Genomic DNA, 18,776 nt, shown 5'->3' with positions numbered 1-18,776 from the left:
GCTTGATCACAGCTGTACAATCTTGTGTTTTGAATGACTGAACATACAATTAAGAACATTCTGACTGGGCATCTTATTTATTACTTGCCCTGTTCCCAGCCTCAGGCGAATCAGCTACTGTCTTTGCAGGTAAACCTGTCTCATTTCAAATGAAGAATTCTCTTTACAGCATTTTCAAGGTATATTATACATAAGAAACATGCCAATCTGGGAATTTGAAGCTAGCTTAATCGAGCTAACGGAGCCAACATATATCTTCAAACAGTTAACCTATCCCTGGCTTCATGGTACAGTATTGAGAGTTTTTGATTAGATTGATTCCCTACAGTATGGAAACAGGCCCTTCGGCCCAACAAGTCCACACCGACCCTCCAAAGAGTAACCCATCCAGACCCTCTGACTAATGCACCTAACACTATCGGCAATTCAGCATAACCGATTCACCTAACCTGCACATCTTTGGACTGTGGAAGGAAACCGGGGAGAATGTGCAAACTCCACACAGTCAGTCACCCGAGGCTGGAATCGAACCCGGGTCCCTGGTGCTGTGAGGCTGCAGTGTTAACCAATGAGCCGCCGTTCTACCCCAGTTCTTGAATGATATTTCTTGATTATATATTTGAGTTGAGGAACATTATGAAGTACACAGAAAAAAAGGCAACTCATTAGAAGAGACAACCACAAGCATAGACTTAATCACTTTTAAAAATAGCACCTATTGAATGGCAGTCAGTGAAGAATTGTCAGCTTGTGGCCTGATTTGAGACGATATTGGCATTTTAAAGGCAGACATGATCTCATGATCATTCTTTTTGACATTTTGTTGTTCACTGGTATATAGGAAATTTTTCTCACTAAGTATTCATAAATTTATGAATAAAATTTAAAGAGCAGCAATTTAAAAACATAATGGTTGTAACATATTTTCATTGGTGAACTTCCTTTGTACTTGTCAGTGTGTATTTTCCTATATTAAAATATATAAGTATCCTTAAGACTTACAAATGTTTGAACTTCATCCTCCAAACCAGTGTTTTTGTCCGTGTGAATTTCCACATGAAAAGTAGGAGATACCCAGGAGTGAGGAGATGTCTGAAAGCTTCAGATAACATTTCAACTGGAGGATCCCAATTTTTTTGCTGAGCATTCCAACTCAACCCATCCCACCCAATACCACATTGGAGGATCATGTTCCATGCATTTTCCTTTTATTGAAAGAATTTTACATAATTAGTTTAGATTAAACTTGTAACCCAGAAAATTTCAGTTCCATCACGTTAGCTATTTTAATTCTGGTGGGTGAGTGATCCAGCATCGAACTTTTTAATCATGTCTGTACCTTAACATTGCAGTGGAAGAAAGTCATCCCCTATCTCAAGGGACAATCTTGAAGAGAACAGCGCAGAATTAAAATTTTCTGGGTTACAAGTTTTATCTAAACTAATTATGTAAAATTCTTTCAATAAAAGGAAAATGCATGGAACGTGATCCTCCAATGTGGTATTGGGTGGGATGGGTTGAGTTGAAATGCTCAGCAAAAAAAATTGGGATCCTCCAGTTGAAATGTTATCTGAAGCTTTCAGACATCTCACTCCTGGGTATCTCCTACTTTTCATGTGGAAATTCACACGGACAAAAACACTGGTTTGGAGGATGAAGTTCAATCATTTGTAAGTCTTAAGGATACTTGTACTTTTTAATGTAGGAAAATAACTGGTAGGGTAATGTTTAAAGAGGGTAATGTTTGGATGTTCAACTTTCTGCCTGCTCATTCCAATATTTGTGCTTGCTGTCCTCCAGCTCGTTTAGAGATGCTGAAAATGAATGTCTCTTTTGAAGATGTTTCTTTTCTGGTTTGTGTTGCCTTGGATGATAAAGACCTCTAGTGCACTGGCAAGCTCATGATCCACATGGCAGCAATGTTACCCATTGCTTCTGCATTTCAGTGCTGTGTCATATGACACTGGCAAGTCTCATTGTAATGTTGCAACAAGGGTACTGTGCTCTCAGGGACACACAACAAGCATCTTTGCTTGCTGTCATTCTCTCTGAGCTTACTTGGATGCTTGCAGCATCCCTAACTTGTTTTGCCTTGTCTTGCCCCTTTCATCTTTAGCCAGAGAAATCGGGTTCATACTACTGCTGTTTTGCCTTGTTGTTTAGTGTAGATACACAATTATTACAGTTGGTATCAGGCCTCCATAAAGTCAAGGAGCATAGCCTTCAATCTGGCTCCCCAGCATATTAAGTCAAGGCCAGTCTCTGATACTGGTCCAGGCCCTGCCCAAGTAGTCAGAGTCAGGATCCTTTCCACAAAAGGAATGAGGAGCTGAATGTCATTCAGCACCACATCTCATTTTGACCCTTTCTGCCCTATTGTCCTCATAAACTGAGAGAATGAAAGTGAGTAGTGTGGCTATAATGATTGATGCAAGTGGAGGGTGTCCTGAGCTACTGACTGGGAAGCACAGAGGGCATGTAGGGTTAATGCTGTCCTGGATTGGGGTGGAAAGAGGTTGCAGGCTACAGTGAGCGTGGTAGAACATGAGCTTTTCTGGGAATTACAGTGAAATTACATAGACTGAGTGTGAGGTACCAGAAAGAAGATAATGGACCTTACACTGGCAGAGTGGAGAACAATGTTGATCTTGTGCATTTGACCAGATGGCTGAGACTGTGTTAACCCAGGTGGTATCTCAGACCACTCTGGCATGATCTGGTGTCATGGCTTCCACTGATGGTTCAAAGAAAAGAGGAAGTTCCACATTGACAGCAGCTGTTAAATCTGGGGCAAATATCAGGACCCATGTCGGGCAGCTGTAGTACTTGTCTGGATGCACAGCATATTTTTAAAGATAATGTGCCATTTAATTCTATGCTATCCACTGAGAGGTGAGCTGTTGTGAAAATGATGCATTGTAAGATGGGGCATATAACGTGAGAGAGGTGTCGCCAGTAATTAATGAGGTGAGTTAAAGGTACAGCAAGAGAACGTGCTAGGCAACCCCAGCAAAAAAACTTGTTACAACTTTGGACTTTGCCAGAAAAAAGTTAAGATTCAACTCTGAGTTTTAAGGGACTTTGAGTCTGACATTGATGACATTTAAGCTGAACCAACTGCTGAGCCAGTTCATGAGATATTTCTGATTTGATCCTGTCATTTAATGTGTAACTTAGTCTATGCCTGACAGCAATTTACCTGTTAATTCATGATTAATTAATGTTGACTTTGGATTTTAAAATCTGAGTGATTAAATATAATAGTAATTAGAATTTACTTTGTTTGACTTAAGTGTGGTTAAAAAATCTTGTTCCAAACCGTGCAGTCTTGTAGCTTCATTCTGTCAATAAATAACTTGAGATTTTGGATTTTTCTACTTGCCAAAGCTATCTCATGTCCCCTTTTTGCCCTCCTGATTTACCTCTTGCTGCCTTTATACTCTTCTAAGGATTCACTCGATCTATCCTGTCTATACCTGACATATGCTTCCTTCTTTTTCTTAACCAAACCCTCAATTTCTCTAGTCATCCAGCATTCCCTACACCTACCAGCCTTTCCTTTCACCCTAACAGGAATATACTGTCTCTAAACTCTTGTTATCTCATTTCTGAAGGCTTCAAGTACTTATCTAAATACTTAAAAGGTTGTGGTTCTTCCATCTCTGCCTGAGAGTGAAAGACCTTTGAAAGACAATTAAATAGTTATCCGGTAACAAAGAAATTAGCAGTGCTACAAGGAAAAGGCAGGGACAGGATGAGGTGAGATGCTGTTCCAGAGAAACAGTATGGACATAACACATACAATGGCTTCCTCCTGAATTGTAAGCATCCTCTGATTCTGTTAAAGGGCGGGGTGGGGTGGGGGGGGGGGTGCTGGTATGCACAATCAGCCATTATCAGAGAAATAGAGAATTCTGGAGGAGTTGTAGAGTTGGAGCAGACTAGGGAGGTTGGGTGGGGGGGGTAGCAATTCCATAACACAATCATTATTACTGTAGGTTGTGTAAACAGGTTTCTGCCTGCAATTACTTCTTACGAACAAAGTTTTCGGAGACGGATGCCAACGTGCGATGCCAGATACTTTCCTTGAGAAGTTACTTTCTACAGAATTGCCTCAGGCTAATCTCTCACATGTAGCAGCAAGCTAAATAGTGCAACAAATAGAAACTGAGGATATTGTCACATGCCTTAAATACTTTGCGTGACCTGAGAAGACCTGGAAGAGGAGATAAGGATGAAAATATAAAAAATAGTTGATTATCAAGAATTAAATAGAGTCTGCATAAATACAATCTTGGATTAAATCAGTAAATTCTGGCAATAGCAAGTTATCAACATCTTAGGAAAAAGAAACGTTTAACATTTCAGGTAAATAACCTTTCACCAGAAATAAGAAAATTTACAAAACGGTGTGGGTTTTAAGCATGTGAAAAGAGAGACAGAAGGGAAAAGAACAAAAGGAAAAACTTGTGATAAGGAGAAGACCAGACAGATGACATGAAACAAGAGTTAGTAGTTCAGAGCTAGAGAGAATGGTAGCCCCTAGATATTGCTGTAGGAGTTCTTTAGGGTAGTGTTTTAGTTCAAACCACCACCACTTGCTTTGTCAATGACCTCTTCTTATTATTAGATCATAAGTGGAGTTGTTCACTACAAGTACACAGGCCCTTATCCAGAATCCTTAGGGCCAGTCGATTGTCGGAATTCGGGAATTTTTGGATTTCAGAATAAATTACATTTTCACAGTGAAATAAAAACAATTACCTAACAGCAGACACGTGTAAATAGTACGAGCACTGAGACACAATTGACGCCTACCAATGCTGGGCTATGCAGCCAAGTCACATCTGAGTGATGTGGTTCAAGTGGGTGTGGAGTTGGGTCGCCTGTTTGCATGCCAAAATGATGCTCCACACTCCACGAAAAGAATTTCAGATTTCAGATCTTTTCGGATTTTGGAATTTCAGATGAAGGATTGTGTACATGTAATGAATGCACAATTCTTCTGTACCATTTACAACTGCTCTGATACTGAAGCAGTCCATATTGAAATGCAGCCAGACCTTAACAACATTCAAGCTTATGATGTTAAGTAGCAAGTAACTTTCATGCCATACAAGTGCCAGGCAATGAGAAAAAGAAACTAACTATTCACCTCTTAACATAACATTACCATCATTAAAATTGCAACTATCAACAACCTGGGCATTACAAAATAGCTGAAACTGGACTTGGTGTGTCATATACATACTGTGCATACAAGAGCAAATCAAAAGCTGAAGATTCTGCTGTTTGTAACTCTGTTCTTGACTCTCGTAACCCTTCCATCATGTATAAGGTACAAGTAAGAAGAGTGATGGAATATTCTCCACTTGCCTAGATGAGTGCAGCTCCTACAGTACTCAAGCAGCTTAACAACATCCAGGAGAAAGCAGTTTGCATGACCTTTGCATTCATTTCCTTCACCATCAATGTTACCCACCACAGTTACCTCCTTAACCCAATTTAGGATAACAGCATAATTTATAAATATTATTTGTGTTATAGATGTAAGTTGCCAAAGCATCCACATCCACGGAACAAACAGAACAAAACATCTTATGGCAAATCAAAAAAAGTAAACAAAATACATGCTAAATTGAATAATACCTGCATCCACAGTAGTTTAGCTTTGAACAGTGTCAATTAAGATACATGGAAGGTACTGTGCTATGGTCAGGAAGGGAAAATAGTATGAAATAATTGTTGGGTAGAACTACATCAGTGACGGCTGAGTCATAATCCATTTGTCATATTAGACTGCAGGCCATTCACCTTAACTGCCTGTAACAGATCTTCTTCTGCTTTGTGGTTTTAAAAAACTAGTTTCACGATTGACTCAGCTTTCAACTTGTGGTTTTCTTCATCACCATTCCCCTGAAGCTACCACAAAAACAAAATATTGCTTGGTGTGGATGCTTGCAGAAACTTCAGTTAAAAGTTTAATGTATTATGCCTGCGGCTGCAATATCAGTTTTGTGTACAATTTGCACTTTGGCATGAATTTCTTTCAGTTTTGGATTAAACATATTCTGTAATCTCATTTTGCATTAAGGATTATTGTGAAAACTGCAGGAGTAGATTAGATTCCCTACAGTGTGGAAACAGGTCCTTCAGTCCAACTAGTCCACACCGACCCCCCAAAGAGTAACCCACCCAGACCCATTCCCCATGTTTACCTCTGACGAATGCACCTAACTCTGTGGTAATTTAGCATGACCAATTCACCTAAGCTGCACATCTTTGGTGCTATGCGAGGAAACCGGACCACATCCACGCAGACACTGGGAGAATGTGCAAATTCCACACAGTTGCCCGAGGCGGGAATCGAACCCCGGTTCCTGGTGCTGTGAGGCAGCAGTGCTAACCACTGAGCCACCACGCTGCCTTGTGAAGCTTTGCTATGTATAGATGTGAATGAGGAAAATCATGTTTGTTGGAATTGTTTTGGATCAGTTTGAAAACCGAGGGCATATAGGGCTGGACCTGCAACCTTCATCAGGGAAGAGACTGGAGGTAGTGGTCAATCTGCCAGATTCCCAGCTTCACCTTACTCTTTGCAGCAGCAGTAGGACTTTCAAGTCAGCATCAGGTTTATGCAGGCAGCTGGGCGAAGCAGGTGAGAAAGACACAAGGCCCTCCTGGGTGAAGAAACTCTTAACATCCACCCTATTGTGGTCAGCTGGCTGCAAAGGCGATATTTAAATTTAGGTTTAAAAAAGTTGGAGATAAAACACCTTTATCTTGCCATCCCTTCTCCCTCACTTGCTCGTTCTCTTTGATCTTTCAATAGTTGGGTGTGAAAATTGCCAAGGCCATCAAATGTCGTGATTTTGCAAAAGTCAAACAAGAGACTGAAGCTTCTCAGCAGGCCCAAAAGAAGAAGCAACTTGCTTGGGGGTGAGTCATTCTTTACCAATTAACTTCAAACACTTTCTGTTGAATTTGCACAATAATCAATACAACAGGAATGTTTCATCTGTTACTTGTTACCTTTAAGCATCATTTTCAGCTGGCATTTGAGTTTAACTGTGAGCTTTGGATTAATGGACTGCACCAGACATTTTAGAAAAAATGGTAGCTGCTTTAGTCCATCATCCTTTCAGAAGATCAAATATACTGCATTAATTTGTAACGTGCAGTTTTTGTATGGGTTGAAGTATATGTTTTTTTACATGACTGGAGGCAAACAAAAACCTGAGTTCAGGTCCCAGCACGTTTCACGTATCCTGACCTGTTTTCAAATTTGAGGACAAGAGCAGCACACCTCAGAATATTTGGGGAGGTGCAGGAGAGAGCAGAAGGCACAGGTATTTGCCACACTTTAGAAAGTACTTTTACCTAACACTTTTGCTGACACCTATTGGAAACTGAAATCATCTCTCTGTGAAAATCCTCCGTCATCTCTCTATGAAAATCTAGTTGATATTTTGCAGGGTTGAAAAGAGTGGTACCTCAACCATCAATATCGACCTCACTGGTTCCAAATCTCCCTTCCATCCCCATCTCATTCCAGACCCATCCCTCCAACTCTGCACAGCCCTCTTGACCTGTCCTTCCTTTTCATCTTCCTTCCCACTTATCCACTCCACCCTCCCCACCCATCTATCATAATTACCTTGCACTTGAATCCATCAATTTCCTTCCCACCTATCTTCCCCCTCATCCCCAACCCCCCATTTACCTCTTATCCCCCTTCCCCCTCCACATTCCTGATGAAGAGCTTATGCCTGAAATGGTGAATCTCCTGCTCCTTTAATGTTTTAGATTAGATTACTTACAGTGTGGAAACAGGCCCTTCGGTCCACACTGATCCGCTGAAGCGCAACCCACCCATACCCCTACCCCTACATTTACCCCTTACCTAACACTACGGGCAATTTAGCATGGCCAATTCACCTGACCCGCACATCTTTGGACTGTGGGAGGAAACCGGAGCACCCAGAGGAAACCCACGCAGACACGGGGAGACGTGCAAACTCCACACAGTCAGTCGCCTGAGGCGAGAATTGAACCCAAGTCTCTGGCGCTGTGAGGCAGCAGTGCTAACCACTGTGCCACCGTGCCGCCCACGCCTGACCATGCCTGACCTGCTGTGCTTTTTCAGTGCCACCCTTTTCGACTTTGACTCTCCAGCATCTGCAGCCCTCACCTTCTCCTCGATAATTTGCAGGATGTGATGGGATAGAATATTCACAGAACTGGTTTTGTCACAATTTTTTTTCTGACATGCAGTCACCATTTAAGTGTCTTCTATAATTACGTTTAACTTTGAAATTTCACTCTTAAAATCAGTACTTAAATTTGATACATGCTCTGTCTATTAGATTTGTCTATATTAGCCAAAAATGTCTGTTTGTTTGATATTCCACTCTCCTCATTCCTGATTGGCTGAAGTGTATGTATTGTGGAAGCACAGAGAACTAGATTGTACATCAGAAGATTGGACAGGATATTAAAAAAAAATGAGCACAAAATTAATAAAAAGCAAAAGCTAATCAGAAATATAAAGAAAACATTTTTATGAATAAATATTAAAGTTAACAGTGTGACCGTTGGTTTTATAGGAAGTGGGGTTTGAGAATTAAGAATGGAAAATTAGTTGGAAGCAAAAGTTTACAGTGTGATGCAACTGAAACTGAAATTGAACTGCCATTGTACTATACACACGCACAGACCCTCCTCCCACACACACCCCTATACACATACATACACATGGGCACATGTATACATAGACACACACACACACCCTTACAGACATGCACACTCTCACATGCATCCTCTCTCAGACGTAGACCACTCTACACACACACACATACACTCTCTCTCACAGACATTTGCAACCCTCCACCCCAGACAACACACACACACTCCCATATTCACACATGCAGCCCCTCACAGACTTAAGAAACTCTACACTCACCTACGCACATATACACTCTCTCTCGCACTGACGACCCCCCACCCCAGACAGACAGACACAAAGACCCACATGTACACATATACGTTTGTGAGGTGAATTTGTACTTGCAGAGTTACATCGTAGTTTGCTCAAAAACTGCGTGAATTCATGTAAGATTCTGTTATCTCACTTTTTAGATGAGAATCAGTCTAAACATTATGGCACAGACAGAGAACACAGGGGACTAACACCTTCAACATATTGTCTGGCTAAAACTAGTTGTTACAGTTAACCTGAGAATGTAACTTCTTAAAAAAAAGTTTTGTGATTTGCACATGAAACAACTGAAACTATCATGGTACTCGAACAGATGAAAGACTCAACAAACAATCAAGGTATTTTTCAATGTGTAATTTCAGTTACATCACACTGTAAACTTTTGCTATAAATTCTGTCTCTTACAATTGTTCCTCCACAACCACCTGATGAAGGAGCAGCACTCAGAAAGCTAGTGCTTCCAATTAAACCTGTTGGACTATAACCTGGTGTTGTGATTTTTAACTTTATACACCCCAGTCCGACACCGGCATCTCCAAATCATGACTCTATAGTAGAGAATTACAGACATTCGGCACCCTCTAGGTAAAGAAATTCCTTTGCATCTCAATTTTAGATGAGTGTCCCCTTATTCTGTAGCTTTAGGTTTAGTTGAAGGGATTTTCTCGAAATGGAGAAAGGTGACCAGTAGTGTTCTGCAGGGATCAGTGCTGGGGCCACTGTTGTTTGTGATATACATAAATCTGGAAGAGGGCATTGTTGGTATGATCAGCAAGTTTGCAGGTAACATGAAGATTGGTGGAGCAGCAGAAAGCATATGGCACTGTCAAAGAGTACTGGAGAATACCTATAGACTGGAGAGTTGGGTGGAGAAGTGGCAGATGGAGTTCAATCCAGGCAAATGTGTGGTGATGCATTTTGGGAAGTCTAATTCTAGAGTAAATGGAAGAGTCTTGGGAAATGTTTATGAGCAGAGAGTTCAGGTCCGCTGTACCCTGAAGGTCCCTGGTGGATAGAATGGTCAAGAAGGCAGATGGTATGCTTGCCTTCATCGGACAGGGTATTGAATATAAGAGCTGGCAGGTCATGTTAAAATTGTACACAACTTTGGTTCAGCAGCATTTAGAATAATGTGTACAGTTCTGGTCGCCATATTAGCAAAAGGATGTGGACATTTTGGAGAGGGTGCAGAGAATGTTTATAAGGATGTTGCCTGGTATGGAAGGTGTTTGCTATGAAGAGAGGTTGAGTAGATTAGGTTTGTTTTCGTTAGCAAAAAGGAGATTCAGGGTGACCTGATTGAGGTCTACAAAATCATGAAGGGTATAGACAGGATAGATAGAAGCTTTTTCCCAGGGTGAGGGATTCAATAATGAGAGGTCACCCTTTCAAGGTGAGAGGTGAAAAGTTTAAGGGGGATACATGTGGCAAGTACTTTACACAGAGGGTGGTAGGTGCCTGGAACGCATTGCCAGCAGAGGTAGTAGAGGCAGGCATGGTAGATTCATTTAAGATGCATCTGGACAGATGTATGAGTAGGTGGAGAGCAAAGGGATACAGATGTTTAGGAGTTGGGAGGTAGGTTTAGACAGTAGATTTGGATTAGCTCAGGCTTGAAGTACAGAAGGGCCTTTTCGTGGGCTGTAAATTTTCTTTGCTCTTCGTTATCATAAACTCCCACTCACACTGACAGACACTGCATGATTCAGAAAAGAAAGTAAAATAACTATAATTTGCCAGTTTATAACCATTTCATGAAATCCTTGGACAATGAGTTGTATTACAAAAACGTAGGGCAATATTTATTGAATTCTCAAATCACTGGTCAATGCAAACAGCTTCTGCAGACCTCTGGAAACTCTTACTGACTGGATTTATTTTCTCACAACTTTTAACAAGTCGATAACTGGAGAATAACTAGAGACCAGAAACTTCCAAAAGAAAATTGCCTCCTGCCCAAAGCCTACAAATTTTGCTTTCTCTGTTTTTCCAACATGCTCTGTGGTTGGCTGGCCTGCCCCAGTCCTTCCCTTGATTGACTGTTTCAACAATTCAACAGCTGCCAATTCCTGAGCATAGCAATATCTTGGTGCCAAAATAGCTATACATTGTCCTTAGAGTAGTAGTAACTGATTTGTGTTATCCTTCCAGGCTAATTCCCAGCAGCAAACATCGGTCTTTTTTCTTTCCTCTTTTTAAAACCAGCTGCTGTTCAAAGTTCAATTCCCAACTACAACTCTCAGTTTTAAAACAAATATGAAAACAATTGTAAGAAAAATAGTGGTGGTCTCAACAATAATTTTCTTGAATACAGGAACCAAAATTGCACACAGTACAAAATTGCGTGCAATTATTTATCGCCTCACCAATAGCCTGTGCAGTTGTAACAAGACTTGCTTATTTTTAACCCCTAGCAATAAAGGGCAAAATTCAATCTGCTTTCTTGACTACTTGCTGTATCTGCATATTAGCATTTTGTGTTTCATGCACAAGAAAACCCAGATTCCTATGTGTTTACTTTTATTTTTGGAATCTCTCTCCACTTAAATGATTGCCTGCCTACATTTTGACTTGTTTTTCTGCAGAAGTATGTGACCTGACACTTTTCTGCAATAAACTCCACCTGCCAAATGTTTTGCCCTTTCATTCAATCTTACAGCATTCCCTTTCAGATTCGTAATATTTTCATCACATTGTGCTCTCCCATTTATTTTTGTTTAATCATTAAATTTGGATACATTACGCACTGCCCCTTCCTCCAAGTTATTAATATAAATATTAAATCATTGATTTAGCACTGATCCTTGTGACAATTCACCGGTCATGGCTTTCCAACCTGTAGAAGACCCATTAATTCCAGCACTCTGTTTTCTATGTGTTAACCAATCCTCAATCTATGTTAATACATTACCTCTAATACCATGCACTCCTACCTTGTGTATTAATTTTTTATGTGACACCTTATAGAGCGCCTTCTGGAAATCCAAACACACTACACTTACCCGTTCAACTCTACATATTATATCCTCAAGGAATTCCGTGAAATTCATCAAACATGACTTCCCTTTCACAAACGATGTTTATAGTTTTTGAGTACATTCAAGCTTTTCTAAATATCCTGCTCTTTCTTCCTTAATAATGGACTCTCCCATTTTCCCAACAAGAGATATTAGACTAACTGACCTATAGGTTCCTGCTGTCTTTCTCCCTTTCTTCTTGGACTATAGCATCACATTAATGGATTTACCATCTGCTGGAATCCTTCCACCTTCAGAGGGAAATTGCTAGAATCCATTATTAAAGAGGCAGGATATGTAAGAAATCCTAATATGATCAGGTGCAGTCAATATGGCTTTATAAAAACGACATTGTGTTAGACTAATTTATTCAAAATTTTTGAGGAAGAATGATAAAAGGTAACCAGCAAATGTGGTGTACTTGGATTTCCAAAAGGCATTTGTTGTGGTTATAGATCACGTGAAATATATCATGTAGAGGATAACATGTTAGCTTGCATAAAAGATTGATGAGCAAACAGTAAGCCTAGAGTAGAGATAAATAAGTCTTTTTTGGATTGATGGTTTATAACGAGTGGAATGCAACAGGAATCAGTCTTGCCAAAGTGTTGGTGACTCAAGACATGAATGGAGGGGTCAGATATATGCTAGCTACGTTTACCAGTGACACCAAGATAGTTATGAAAATAACTTATTCAAAGCAAATAGAGAATTTGCAAACAGTTATGCATAGGTTGTGGGGGGAGCAGCAGGGGGTGGGATTGTCCAGTGAAGTGCAATATGAGAAAGTATGAAGTTGTCCATTTTGGTAAGAAAAACAGAAAAACAATATATTATTTAAATGAGAGAAAAGTGTTCTGAAGTTCAGAGTGATCTGCATATGTTGATACTTAAATCATAAAATGTTAGTTTCCAGGTACAGCAAGTAATCAGGATGACAAATAAAATGTTGGTGTTTATTTGCAAACATCATGGAATATAAAAGTAGGAATGTTTTACTGGAGTACAGTTTTAGTTTCCTAATTTTAAAAATATTATAATTACATTTGATGCAGTTCATACAAGGTTGGCTCAACTTAGTTTTAGTTTCAGGTGATAATGAGGAAAGGTTTAACTGGCTGGATCTATACCCAGTGGAGTTTGGAAGAATGAGAAGTGATCTTATTAAAACATGTAGGATCCTAAGGGTCAGTTGAATACTGCAGTGATGTTTCCTCTTGTAGATGTGGCTAGAACTAGAAAATATAGTTTAAGATGAGACCTCCCTTGTAAGACAGAAAATGACGAGAACTTTTTTCCCCTATCAGCGTTCTAACTCTGGATTTCACTTCTCCAAAAAGTTGTTGATCCTATGTCATTAAATGCATTTAGAGGAGAATTGGATAGATTTTTGTTCAATAATGGAATAAGGATTATGAGAGGCAGACAGGAGAGTGGAGCTGAACCCACAACTAGATCAGCCATGATCTTATTGAATGGGCCAAGTAACCTAATCCAGTTCCTAAGTCTGATGTTCCCACTTGTTATCCAAACTTTTTACATGCTTTGTGAGCAACTGGATGAGATACTGCCCATTGAACTGCATCTCAAAAGCATGCCAGTTATTCATATGAGATAGATGAAGGAACTATCAAAAGAAAACTCCTCAAATCGCAGATATTCTAATTTCAAATGGTCCCTGAGCTTGATTTTGCAATGTGAAATTTTAATCTAGTTGCTCAAAGGGTAGTACCAGTAAGGGTTAATGTGTAACAGATCTGCTATTGGTGTATGTGTATGTGTGTGTATATAAAACAGGTTATAGAGTTAGGTATGTGTTGCAGGTTTTAACAGATACATACATGACGGAAACCTGCTGAAGAATGAGGCTTAGTGTTTTACTGTCTAGATCGAAATATGTTACTACCTTGAAGCATATAATGGACTTTTTTAATATATAATTTTGTAGACATGTCAACAAAATGAAATTGGATAGTAAATAATTGTGAGAAAAATAATTATATTAAACATACTAAGGAGCACACAGGGCCTAGCATTGCAATGATTAGAATGCAGTGTTGTTTTGCCATGCAACTGGATAACAGTTATGTACCTGATGAATATGTCTGCAGAGGTGGGACAGTTGTCTTGCAATTTGAATGTAGTTATAACACATGACTTGCATTGGAGTAAAGTAACTTTTTATCCTCACTTTCCATCATCCTCTTCTTTTTCTCAACTTCCTTTATTCTATGTTTTTTTTCTAACGCATGTCTTTTCAGCTTGGCTAATTCCAGCTGTGAGACCCAATTTCAGATTGCCTTTCTTTTAAGTGTAAATGTTGGATAATAACTTGAAGTATCTCATCCTTACAAGTTTCTGATTTTACTTCTGGCTTCAATTTACCTGCTAACTCTCCGAGTTTACCTTTCGACAAATATTTGGAATACCCCACTTTAATATTTTCCAGAAAGCTCTTAATAACTTCCAAACACCATCTTCAAATTCTATGGAATGAGCTTCACCACAATGCAGCCATTTTATGTCCAGAATTATCATATAATCATTGCCTTAAAAAGAAGGACACAAGTCCCTCTTAAATTCAGAACTCACTTCCCATAAGAGCACATAATTGTTATGATTCCAGTCGATATTACTGTTGGGCAAGTCCGATCCCATACTGAAATCTAGCTTGATAGATCCAATTTTTTGTTTTTATTGGAGAGAAGTTCTTCCACTGAAACTTAAGCATCCAATGCACAGATTCAGTTTTAACAATAAACCTGAAATTTATTATGCAAAAGACATAAAGATGATGAAATAAAATAAACAATGTCTTTAAATATAATGCAATCTAAAATATTTTGATATGCACAGTAAATTACGATGCCATCTATCCAAACACTATTGGATATTAGCTTCTCTATGACATCTATAGTCTTTTTCTAGATTATTGACACAGCTGAACAGAGGCTTTCTCAATTTCAAATAACCCTGCTGGGTCCGAACCAAATACTTCTGGTCTGGAATTTAAAATCAAAACTACAAACTTCAAAGTACAATCCTTTTACTGTGGTAATTTACTTCCTAACTAAGTCCATTCTCTAGGACAAACTGTTTCATATATCTAATTTCAAGCAGGACTTCTGTGAACTGAAAATAAATGTTTCTAAGTTTTGGATTTTCCCCTTTGTCAAAAAGAAATTCTGATGCTTCTAAACTGAAAGCACGGTAATGCTCTTTAATATTGACTCTTTATGAAATCCTGCCAATGTAAGCAAATCATTCTTATCACCCAGGGACTCCCTCACTCATAGCTGGTTTAAAAGGAACATGGCTGTAGATATAGGGACAAGTTAATCAGTAAACCCACTCATACTCTCAAACTACATGCTGCTAGTTCAAAGTCTAAAATAAATTATATAAATAGATAGATATATAAATCTCACACCTTACCAGTTACATTGTAACTTGGCTAGATGAGTGCAGGTCTTACGCCACTCAAGAAGCTGAACAATATGGGCAGCATAGTGGCTCAGTGGTTAGCACTGCTCCCTTACAGTGCCAGGAACCCGGGTTTGATTCCTGCCTCGGGCACCCGTCTGTATGGAGTTTGCACATTCTCCCCGTGTCTGCATGTCTTTCCTCCGGGTGCTCTGGTTTCCTCCCACAATTCAAAGATTTGCAGGTCAGGTGAAATGGCCACGCTAAATTGCCCATAGTGTTAGGTGCATTAGTCGGGGGTAAGTATAGGGTAGGGGAATGTGTCTGGGTGGGTTACTCTTCAGAGGGTTGGTGTGGACTTATTGGGCTGAAGGATCTGTTTCCATACTGTAGAGAATCCAATCTAATATCTAAGACAAAGCTTGATTTGTACTCCATTCATCACCTTCAACATTTACTCCCTTTAGCACCAACACACAATGGCAGCAGTGTGTACCGTCTATATGATGCACTGCAGTAATTTCCCAAGGCTCCTCAGACTGCACTTCTAAATAATAACAGCGTACAACTACAGTAACACCACTAGCCAAACTGTTACTTTAACAGGAACATTTGAGTCAAATCTAATAGTGTAATGAATATGATTTGATTTGTTTCAGAATTAGATAAATCAAAGTTATTTCAGCACTTAAATTGTTTTATTGTTTTTGAAATTTTCGCAGGCCCTCTTAAGATGTTTGCTTAATGCATCACTTGTAATAGATTCAAATCACTGAAGAGTAATGTTATCATTTGCTTAATAAAATGTTTGGAGGTGTTTTAATTGTCAGCTCAGTAGTTAGCCACTCAACAAGCTGGAGAATTGCCTTTGCACCCTCGAGGCAGCAGATAGTTGAGAGAAAATGACAGTTCCTGGATAAGTTTATATCTGACTGCACCAAGTGTATTTTTTAATTAATTTGTATCTAGGCTAGCAAACTCTTTAATCATTCATTTTGTGATTCTTATCTCTGCAAACTGTTCCTGTCAAGAATTTCTGCCAAATCCTGACCCACGATTCACAATGAAAGTGTTTTCTTCCCATTTGCACTGTCCCCAAGTTATTAAGGAAATGGTGCTGTTTGATTCTGGGCAAAAACATTGAAGTGTGACACACTAACAGTTCGATATCATGGTTATGGAGTCAGTGAGACTCAACAAGATCAATTACTATATTAATCCCAATGAGAACAGCGACTGGTAAACACAACCTGTAGTGCCATTCATACATTTCTAGGAAACACGTTGATCGTGATACAATACGACAACTTGATCAAATTCTCAATTGCACATAAACATCCATTGTATGCTGATGCAACATGTTGCTGTGCCTAACATGCAGTATAATTGCTGGTGAGATGATGTGTTACTGTGATTCCCAAATCAGGCCTTTCAAATCTTAAGTGGCATTACTTTGGTAAACAGAGATCATGAACATTTGCAAGATGGTGTTATGATCCTAACAGGTGATAATACTGCAGAGAACAGATTTCAATAGACTAAGTTTTACTTTCGCAGCTGGTTACCATGGTGGTCAGTCACTGAATTTATTCACATGAGGTTGCCAATGTCCTTTTATCAAAAAGACACAATTTAATTATACGAAAGAAATACATATATGACAATTTAAGCAGATCTTTAAATAAGCATCCAAAAGAAAATTTTGACAATATCCTAGCGATATCTTTTACAGACACACAGTCTCATTGAAGAACACTCCAATCTTAACTCTTCATTTTTTTAACTTAAGCAACATGCATTCTTTGAAATTATGTTTGAGCTCATTGTACCAAAATTACTCTCCAAGCTCTTTTTCTTAAAAAAATCCCATTCAAAGAACTAAAATCAAACCCATTTACCTTTACTTAAAAATCCAACTTCCCAGATGTTAATATATTATAATCCTTTATTACAGGGACAGAAGAAGTAAAAGATTGGAAGAATTTCTTTGTTAATCCCATGCCCCCTTATTTCTACTATTATCCTAATTATGATTTCAGGGACCTGGGGCATGTTGATTCAGTTGTGAACAATATGAAATGTGTAAAGATCTCTGTTCATGTTAGATAGTCCACTCTCAGCAAAAATTAGCAAGCCATCATGTGCATAGCAAATATGAAATAAAAATGTAACATTTTCTTTTCTTTTCACACGAACCAGATTTGAAGCAAAGAGGAGATGGGAGACAAAAAGTAACATGGGCTACATGTGATGTCATGACACCATAAGAAAATGAAGTGGTCATTGAAGTATATTAAAGCAGGTTCTCTGCCGAATCACTTGACCTGTACTTGCACTCTAAATCCAATCTTGAGGAAGTCATCTGGAAGCATTTTACAAGAACACAACAGTGGCTGTGCCCTGGTGTTTTCGTAACTACACATTAACTGGTTGTGAATGATTTAGCCTTCAGTGTCTAAAATTTGAACACAGTCAAGAAGATTGGAGGAAGATTTTGATGCAAGTTTTGGACAAGCCCTGGCATACCTTTTGGTGGAACAAATACACACAACAAAGTGGTCATTTGTTTTCTATCACCCTACAAACTGAAACAATGAAACTGCTATATTTCTACCAGAAAGGCTGTAAATTTGGAATTTGCTGTCATTTGGAAGCTCTGCCTTTGTCAGGTGAACTTTATCTGTTCTTGTGCTGTTACATCATCAAAATCCTGTCTGAAAAATGAAAGGCAAATGATCAAACTTTCACCTTCTCATGCCTCACCTCTCTAAGATGTTTTAGTCACATTCAGGTGACTCAAAGTGTCACTGTGCTACAGTGTAACTGGCAGACAGACTGTGGTGGATATATCTATTATTTAACTGTTCCAGCGTTAGCCATCTGTTGATAGAGTTCATTATATCAGTACGATCAAAATTGAACGGGATTCATAATCTCAGTCTTCTGTGGCATCATCATTATTTTGTTGATCTGATCTTATTTTTGACAATATCCTATCTGCTTGTAAATTAGAAGCAATAGATTGGGTATGTGGATTGCTTCATTTAAGTATTTTACGCAATCAAATGTCTGATAAAATAAATTGGTTAACAACTGAGAGATTTTACTTGCCTAGAATCTAGATGTTTTCTGTTAAAATTGAAACTATTAAATTCATATAAATTTATCGTTAATCAAGGTGTGTGATATTGATACAAAATAAAATGGAATATTTTTCACTTTTGGCATTCGATGTTGGCCTAAAAGAGAGCTCCTTCTACTATGTTACAGCAACATTACCCAATCCCCAATCTTACAGCAGCATAGCAACAATCAGCAATAATTTCTGAAACAGCAAA

At 38.9% G+C, this 18,776-nt stretch overlaps 1 protein-coding gene across 2 annotated transcripts in view; it reads left to right on the top strand.

Moving 5' to 3' along the window:
* fam204a (family with sequence similarity 204 member A) overlaps positions 1 to 18,533 on the top strand; it is a 77,397-nt gene extending 58,864 nt beyond the window's left edge. For both annotated transcript variants that reach the window (XM_060842459.1, XM_060842460.1), the window contains exons 8-9: positions 6,833 to 6,939; positions 17,638 to 18,533. In XM_060842459.1, coding sequence (XP_060698442.1) covers positions 6,833 to 6,939; positions 17,638 to 17,689 — 159 coding nt within the window. In that variant the 3' untranslated portion in view covers positions 17,690 to 18,533. The remainder of the gene's footprint in view (positions 1 to 6,832; positions 6,940 to 17,637) is intronic.
* Positions 18,534 to 18,776: the final 243 nt, after the last annotated feature.

Source organism: Hemiscyllium ocellatum, chromosome 22, assembly GCF_020745735.1.
Source record: "Hemiscyllium ocellatum isolate sHemOce1 chromosome 22, sHemOce1.pat.X.cur, whole genome shotgun sequence".
NCBI lineage: Eukaryota > Metazoa > Chordata > Chondrichthyes > Orectolobiformes > Hemiscylliidae > Hemiscyllium > Hemiscyllium ocellatum.
The sequence above is the reverse complement of the archived record's forward strand: the minus strand, read 5'-3'. Positions and strand labels throughout refer to the sequence as shown.